This window comes from Cloeon dipterum, chromosome X, assembly GCF_949628265.1.
Source record: "Cloeon dipterum chromosome X, ieCloDipt1.1, whole genome shotgun sequence".
NCBI lineage: Eukaryota > Metazoa > Arthropoda > Insecta > Ephemeroptera > Baetidae > Cloeon > Cloeon dipterum.
The window spans coordinates 1,160,896-1,169,769 of NC_088790.1; the positions used below are offsets into that span (position 1 = coordinate 1,160,896).

At 47.4% G+C, this 8,874-nt stretch overlaps 1 protein-coding gene across 1 annotated transcript; it reads left to right on the forward strand.

Annotated features, from left to right (window-relative positions):
- The first annotated feature begins 7,461 nt into the window (after positions 1–7,461).
- On the forward strand, positions 7,462–8,559 carry LOC135947115 (uncharacterized). Its single transcript, XM_065495699.1, has 4 exons — positions 7,462–7,649; positions 7,704–7,806; positions 7,861–8,109; positions 8,171–8,559. Exons 1-4 carry the CDS (start codon positions 7,471–7,473, stop codon positions 8,465–8,467), a joined length of 828 nt encoding a protein of 275 aa, XP_065351771.1. The 5' UTR covers positions 7,462–7,470; the 3' UTR covers positions 8,468–8,559.
- Positions 8,560–8,874: the final 315 nt, after the last annotated feature.

An 8,874-nucleotide genomic window follows, 5' to 3' on the forward strand; every position in this document is an offset into this window, starting at 1 on the left:
CGGCCAGGCTCCGAGACTGGCGGCCAGGCTCCGAAACTGACGGCCAGGCTCCGAGACTGGCGGCCAGGCTGGCGGCTAGACTGGCGGCCAGGCTGGCGGCTGGACTGGTGGTGGGGCTCCGAGACTGGCGGCCAGGCTGGCGGCTAGGCTGGCGGCTAGGCGTGCGGCCAGGCTGCCGGCTTGCCTGGCGGCGAGGCTCCGAAACTGACGGCCAGGCTCCGAGACTGGCGGCCAGGCTGGCGGCTAGGCTGGCGGCTAGGCGTGCGGCCAGGCTGGCGGCTTGCCTGGCGGCGAAGCTCCGAAACTGACGGCCAGGCTCCGAGACTGGCGGCCAGGCTGGCGGCTAGACTGGCGGCCAGGCTGGCGGCTAGACTGGTGGTGGGGCTCCGAGACTGGCGGCCAGGCTGGCGGCTAGGGTGGCGGCTAGGCGTGCGGCCAGGCTGGCGGCTATCGGCTATACTGGCGGCGAGGCTCCGAAACTGACGGCCAGGCTCCGAGACTGGCGCCCAGGCTCCGAGACTGGCGGCCAGGCTGGCGGCTAGACTGGCGGCCAGGCTGGCGGCTAGACTGGTGGCGGGGCCCCGAGACTGGCGGCCAGGCTGGCGGCTAGGCTGGCGGCTAGGCGTGCGGCCAGGCTGGCGGCTTGCCTGGCGGCGAGGCTCCGAAACTGACGGCCAGGCTCCGAGACTGGCGGCCAGGCTGGCGGCTAGGCTGGCGGCGAGGCTGGCGAAAGTAACACATTGATGACACAAATAGTTTTAGGCGTTTTGAGGTTGGATTCCACGGATTCCACATAATAAAGGCCATCGCCGCGGTGAAGGGTCAGCTCCAAGAACTAAGATTACTCATCCGCCTGTTTTGGAAAGAAAAATACGAAACATTGGTTTAATTTGTACGGTTTTCGAATTACATACTCACGTCATGGAAGCGGAAAAATTGCTCATCGCTCTACAAACACGAAATTTGTAATTTAAATCGATATTGTGTCCCTTTTCTTGCAATAAAAAAATTCGCGTTTGATTGTTGAGCTACATGCGCATTTTTCCGCTCCCACGACGCTTTGTCACAGTCTTGACAGTCATAAAAAAACAGTGAAACCTTTCGCTAGCCGGTGTAAATTTGTTCCAATTGTCGAAAAAAGTTATGTAAATAATTTTAAGGGTATTTAATGCGTTTATATGAGCCTGGCGGCCTCAACTCGACTGCCAGGTGATCTTTGTTCGCTTGTTTCTAAGAGACGGCTTAATATTTTGAGGATGCGATTTTTTCAGGCGCCAAACAAAGACTTTTTGATTTAATGGGCAATCTCACTTTTTTTCTCAGACCATGTGATCATCATGTAATGGGCACTCGTCCTATCCTTCTCCGTGTTACTTGTAGCCATACAAACTAACAGCTGCTACGCTCGCCAGAGGGCGCAGCGGCAGCAGCTGTATCGCTGGTTACACCTACTAGTGTTCATACGCGTGGATTATACATATAACTATATATAATGTTATTCTGCCACAGCATCTAGTGGGGCAAGGAGATACCCTACTCATAGGGCATGCTGAATTCCATTGGGGCTTCAATTTACAACCTACACTCAGCATCAGTCGGTACATGGGTTCCACAACGTGGTAAGAGCACGTGGAATCCATGCAGAAATACAAACCTAAGAAGAGGGGCTGACCTAATTTCATGGAAAAACCACAAGATGCAATTCTTTGCAAGCCATGCAAAAGCTCATTCGAAGCATTTGTCACAGCTATTGGACAGATGGTTAAGGTAAACTCAATATAGAATAAATTTTAATCAAAATTGACAAATTGATATTATGCAGCGAGGTATGACACAATGACGACGAATAATTGCCATGCTAACCAAGGAGTGGATCCTGCATAATATGAATGATCTCAATGGAAAGTTCCTAGATGAATAACTATGTTCCTATTTTATTTCGTTTGAATATTGTTTTTGCTATTGATACAACTAATGCACGGCTTTTGCACGAATTGATGCAACTAATCAATAAACAGGTGATTATACTTGCTGAATTTTTCTCTTTTCAAAGTTATCAAATCACCTCTGCCATGGAAATGATGTGACAGTTTTCGTGGCCCAGAAGCGGCTGATTCGTGCCCTGGCGGGCGAGAGGTACTGGAAGGGGTTGACGCCGCTGTGTTCTGCGAGACCACTTTTTGAGCGGTACAACCTGCTTCCAGTGTTTTCAATTTATTTGTTCGAGGCATGTAAATTTGTTAAAAAGACCCCGCCTACTTTAAAAAGACCAGGTGAGTGCACGGGCATGGAACGCGCCGCGCGCCTGAATTGTATATTGCTCCTCAGAAATTGATGATTTCGCAGAAAAATCCATTTTCAAGTGCTGCAATTGTGTACAATGCTTTGCCGGTTTCGCTACGGCATGAGCCGCGATACGATAAGTTTGTCATTGCTTTGAATGAATTTCTTCACTTGAAGAAATTTTACGATTCTGTTGAATTCTTGGAATTTGTTTAAAATTTATGATTCTTGTGTGTAATTTGTGTGTGCATTGCAATTTGGGGGGCCTATATTTAGAATTGTAACAAAATCTGATGTATGACCTTGCCAAAAGACAATAAAGAATATAAAAATAATAATTAACCAAATTATGCTGCATGCCTCCAGACATCCTTCAATCAGCTACCAGGTCACGAAACTGAAAAGTACGACCCTTCGTCTACGATCCTAAATTGGCAACAGCATAGATCGATCACCCCGGAAAACCCAATTTGCAATTCCTAGAAGATTCAGGTGGTCATCATACCTACATAACAACATACATAGCTTTTAGAATCGAAATACGTTTCCTATGACCACTTTCGAGTAATACACTTGAGATTCGGCATCCTGAATGTGCGCCGGGATCGTGGTCAGGTCATGCATCCTTACACTGCGGCTAGATACAAACAGATGCCTGCCCTCGTGGGTTGTCCGGACCCTGGTATCTAGCTCATGGTACTCATTCTGCCTCTCTCTGCACCTCCGGTTAAAATCTTGGTATCCGCGTTGGCTTTCCGGGAGCCACCTGAAACGATTTAGCATGCAAAATAGCCCACCAATCCACAAATACATTCGATCACCTTACATTCTCAAACCGGACCCCTCAACATCCCGATCTGCACAGCAGAAAAACACCCAGGGAGCACCTGCAAAAATTACAAAACCTATGTCACCCTTAAATTACTAACATCCGGCAGCTAATACTATACTAACAGCATGCGAATATTCATGGACAAAACTTACCGGAGTGAAACCAGGCAGCCGCTCGTTCATGCATCGCCTCTTGTTCAACTCATTCCTCTCTCTCACGCCCGACACACGACCAAGGTCAAACCTCCAGTCAAGGGAACACCCTTCACGTCCGTTCTGCATTCCGAATTACACCAAAGATCACTCAAAACGCACGAAATAACAAAAAACTAAAGCCGCTCGCAATGCAAACACGCTGACAACACGTGGTTGAAGAAGCATAAAATGCCGATGCGGATGCCGATGCTCAATTGTTTCAGTGATGCAGCACACACCTTCAACTCTGTGATTCCGTTTAAAATACCGGTTACGATTATTGCGCAACGGTTCCGGCCGGTGAACGCGTCGCGAACCGAAACAGTAGCCCCGCCCAGTACCGCCCAAAACAGGCGACGCCTAAGTGCTGCCAACTTAAGAAATCGTTTGTTTATGTATTTTTCGCGTGATGCCGTAAGTGACTGTCACTTATAGCATCTTTTCCGTCAGTTATGGCATCTTTGTTGGGATGCTATAAGTGACAAAATTTTAACAACAGATGCCATAAGTGACAGAAATGATGCCATAAGTGACATTACTCAAATACTCTTAATATTTTGGTCAAGCATTAGTTCAAAATTTTATGAGTATTTCGCTAATCTCACTTATAGCCTCTTTTCCGTCACTTATAGCATCTGTTTACATATTTTTGTCACTTATAGCATCGTTTGTTTAGATGCTACAAGAAGCACAACAGATGCTACAAGTGACGAAAAAGATGCTACAAGTGACGAAAAAGATGCTATAAGTGACATACTCTTGTAGCATCGGTCAAAATATAAACACGAGTCGTGTTTAGCGCGCAATTTCGAACTTTGTTAGGTTGGCACGTCAGCGACGAGGGCGGAGCCAGTGTTTGGATACGCCGACCGTTCACCGGCCGCCAAAACCGGTAAAATCGTGATTTTCAGTCCGCTTTGTGAAGTGAGCAGCGGCCATATTGGATTTGTCGCATGTGCTCTCCGCGTGGCTTGTTAGCACAGACAGCATTTTTCGCATTTCAAACGAAAATTCCGAGAAAAGGTGCCATAATCGAGGACGAAATGGTTGAAATTCCTCCCACGTTCAACTGGGACCTTGTGGTGGGTGGACTCCCTCCAGGTCTAGAGAAAAGTGTGCGCAACCGGAGGAGGTGCGCCAATGAGCATCTTGAGGGCTTTGATAAGGTAAGTGTGCTTATATCAGTGCTAGTGTGTGTCAGCAGGTTAGGTTAATTATTTTTTTTAATTTAAGGATCAAAAAGGTTGCTTCTCAGCCAGGCATGTTGGTGTTATTCCGGTGACTTCCTTCAAATTGTAAGTTTATGGATGATGCAATCGCATGTATGGGGGACTCACACTTTCCGCTCACTCACACTTCTCGTTTTTTGATTGGAAGAATCAATGTAATGCCCTATCCTAGCGAGAAGTGTGAGTGTTGGGCGAAAAGGGTGAGTCCCCCATATTATTATGTTCAGATCGGAGTTTTTGTTTATTCATAAGGGATTGTTACTAATTTGCGATTCTTTCAGTCCATTGTCTGAGCATCAAGAAGGCCATCTTGAGACAAACAGCCGCTTCCGAGAAAGGCAGTGGCAATACCACATTCTTGACCGGACTGAGAGAACAACACATGAAGGGCGGCTCTTGTTCGTGAGTCGCCGAAGTGTGGCCTTGTATGATGTTCCGCCCATCCCCGATAGCTTCATGCAAGCGGAATCTGACATCAGCACCACTTACGAGTAAGTATTTTAAAATATAATAAGTGTATGTAGCTCATAACATTGTCCCACAGCATGGAACGCCACATGACCCTGCTTGGCATGGAAAACTGGCTGCTGGACATGGACCGTAAGATGACAATGCCAAGGTGAGTAAAAACGATGTTGGTTTCTTAGCTCGGAATGTATGTATGTCTGTGTTTACCCTGGCCCTGCTAACACAAAGCTGTGTCTGAATTGAAGCGCCAAATTTTGCCCCAATTAATTCTTTTAAATTGACTCTTGCAGTTCACGAACGGAAGTGAGGCGAGAATGGTTAGCTTCAAATCAACTTCTATTGCTCATTGTGAGCCCCCTGTTGCCCCCAAATATTTTTAATCATTTGTTTTCCATGCTAATAGTGCTATTTTATTGATCATTTGTGCACACTTTTAAATCTATTTATTTTTTCAAGGCGTTGCAAGCTTTTTAGCCGCCGACCGTGCCCTGTCATGCGAGCCGCCTGTGCTGAGGTACTTTGGCCGGAGTTTGGACGCTGCCTGTCCGGAGGTGGTGCCTTTGCAGTGTTGATGCAGTGCGCGCAGCAAGCGCGCACTCTGCTGTGTGTGCTGGAGCGCACCAGTACACTCAAATAGTGTGTGGCGCAGCACAGGCACAGCGCTGGCACTCATTGGCACCCTCCGGCTGGCTGCCCCTGCTCCCGGACCTTGGCACAGAGGCGAGGCATCAATTTTCAGGTTCCAATTACCCTTCTAATCCGGATTGTTGGCCCCCAGTTGCCCCAAAATAATTTTAATCATTATTTTCCCAGCTAATAGTGCTATTTTATTGATCATTTGTGCACACTTTTAAATCTATTTATTTTTTCAAGGCGTTGTAAGCCATTTTGCCGCCGACCGTGCCCTGTCATGCGAGCCGCCTGTGCTGAGGTACTTTGGCCGGAGTTTGGACGCAGTCTGTCCGGTGGTGGTGCCTTTGCAGTGTTGATGCAGTGCGCGCAGCAAGCGCGCACTCTGTCGTGTGTGCTGGAGCGCACCAGTACACTCAACTAGTGTGTGGCGCAGCACAGGCACAGCACAAGCACTCATTGGCACCTCAAATGACCATTCATTTCGGATTGATGACCCCCATTTGCCCCCAAATATTTTTTCCCATTTGTTTTCCCTGCCAAAAATGCTATTATATTGTTCACTTTTTCACATTGCTTATGCTTGTACTGTTTTATTCTGTGGTTTTGAATTAACTGTTCAATTAATTTGATGATTGCTTTTTAGAATTCTTGCCTGCATATACCTGGACTTGGCAAAGAAAGTGACACTCCTGGAAGGTGCGTCTGGGACGGCCCTGATGTCCTGTACGAACCCTGGACATGGCGCGGACAGAGTCACGTGGACGGCTAGCCTGGACTACCCGCTCTCGCCAGAACGCAACTTGTGCTTAGAGTCGACCGTTCGGGAGTGGTGCATGGTCCGCCTGGTTAAAGGTCGTCGGAAATTAGGTAGTATAAGAGATAAGTTACTCCTTGACCTTTCTATTTTCTAATGTATTTCTTTTATCTGTACAGGCAAGCTTCTCGTCTCACGTCACGACAGTGGAACAGTGACGCTCATGGAGGGAGACGGGTGCGAGCTGAAGCACCGAGAAATGCTGCTGGCAATGCGAGGGCAACCGGTAGAGCTGGAATTCCAAGCGACGTTGGTGGCTTTCAAGCTTCAAGCTGAAGGTTACCGGTACCATTGATGCCCTATCAGCTCTCAAGGACTATTTCATCGGCGGTGGCCTTCAAACTGCAGCACGTGGACTACCTCTTGTGAGTGGATACCAAAATTATTTTTAATTAATTTGAATTAATTCAAGGTTTCAGACGACCACCTCGAGAGGCTTGCCAAAGGGGAAGGTTATTACAACGGAATGCTGAATTATGACCAGAGAAGGATCGTCTACGAAATCCTCGAGCATGGCCGGCCACACACCATTTACTTGTTGGTGGGACCTCCTGGTACAGGAAAAACGGCCACCCTGGATGAGGTTGTGGTCCAGGTTGCCAGGCATCACCAAGAAGCGGACTCGATGCATTGTAGGTTGTAGGTTATACTGACGGCTGAATAATCATTTATGCTTTCCAGGATCTTTTTTGTGGTATCCACAAACGTGGCAGTCCGATCAACAACTGAGAGGCTGGTGCGTGCTGGGCTGGACGAGGACATGATCGTGCGTCTGCTCTCCGAGCAAGACTACTTAAGGAGAAATGATGCCCTAAACGGAATGTCCCAGCGTGCCACGAGGATGGTTTATCACAGCACAACCAGTGTAGTTTTCGGCACACCAATCTCAGTGGCCAGGATTTCCATGTCGCTCGGGGAGAGGAATCGTCCGCCGCTCATGCTGCTGGTAAGGAAGAGTCACTTCTCAATCAGATTGTTTTTTAATTATATTTTTGACAGCTGGACGAAGCAGGATATATGCCGGCTAGTGACGCGTTCGCAGCCATGACCTGTAACGGTGAGGCTGTGCAGACTGTAGCAGCAGGAGACCGCTTGCAGCTCAGACCCCGGTCATCCAGCAAAATCGCTGAGCTGCTTGATGGTCAATATAGTTTCTTCGACATGCTGGCGGATAGTGACTACTTCCAGGATGACGGGTGAATTGCAATGCGAAAATTAATTACGTTAAATTATTGATTATTTTGTTTCAGTCTCGTGCCGAAGGTGGGATTGGGTGTTTCGCTGACCGTGAACTATCGGGCGCACCCAAGGTTGGTCAGAGGAGTGTCTGCACTTTTTTATCACGGATTGATGGTAAGCATGGTTCAACGAAGATGTTTGGTTGCAATTACATTATTTTGTTTTCAGACTCCTGCTCGGGACTTGATCGTTGGAGACGAGACATTGCGTCTGCGGCACGAACTGAGAGAAGTAGGACTGGACGTTGATGCCAACCCTCTCTACTGGGTGGACCATACCAGCCGGATGGAGCGCGACTTCCTGACGTCGTCGCTGTACAATGTTGGAGAAGCTGAAGTGGTTGTCCGACTCTTCAAGTTCCTCACCTCAGTCATCCCGCACAGACTCATCACGGTCATATCACCGTACAGGAAGCAGGTATTTTGTGCAATAGACTTGCAAAAGGTAGGGTCTCTAAAAAACTGTTGTATTGTTCCAGGTGCTGCTGCTCAAGGAGATGCTGCCTCCCACCGTCCCTACGTACACAGTGGACGAGATTATCGGACAAGAACGTCCGGTAGTCATCGTCTCACTGGTATGTAGCGACCTAAGTGATTCCGGAGTGCAGTCACACGGCCTTGGATTCTTGAGGGAGCCGAACCGTGTGAATGTGATGGTGTCTAGGGCGAAGGAGCTGGCCATTCTCGTTGGATCAAGAGCCCATTTCGCCAAGAGCAGAGTCGGCTTTTGGGAGACTTTGACGACCAGGGCAACTGGAATCCAACCTGATTTTTGAATTCGCGTTTGGACAGTCCATTCCGTGTTTGTTGTGATTTTTTAATGTCGTTTTCACCTCTGACCATTTGATTTAATTTTTAATAAATTCACGATTTGTACTAGATTAAAACACGTGAAATATTTTTATTTGCTCTTGCTGTCTACCATTCAATTTTAGATCGGACGGGTTTGAACAACTAATTTTTATGCATATTTCATCAGAATTTTGAGTGAAGCAGGCATATGCAATTGACATTTCCCTCTAGATTGGCCAAATTGCTAAGAAAACTTGGACTATGTAAAGGAAACATGATCTTCTTGAATGTCATCCAGCTAATTCATTAATCAATTTTTTAAACAAATTCAATCAATCGCCTTTTTGATACGTCCTCTTGTCACCTTTGGCTGCAAGTGCAAAATCTCGTG

Coding starts and splice junctions, on each gene's coding strand:
- LOC135947115 (XM_065495699.1), top strand. CDS start 7,471: ATGCCGGCTAGTGACGCGTTCGCAGCCATGACCTGTAACGGTGAGGCT. Junction 7,650..7,703: donor GACTACTTCCAGGATGACGG/GTGAATTGCAAT, acceptor ATTTTGTTTCAG/TCTCGTGCCGAAGGTGGGAT. Junction 7,807..7,860: donor TTTTTTATCACGGATTGATG/GTAAGCATGGTT, acceptor TTTTGTTTTCAG/ACTCCTGCTCGGGACTTGAT.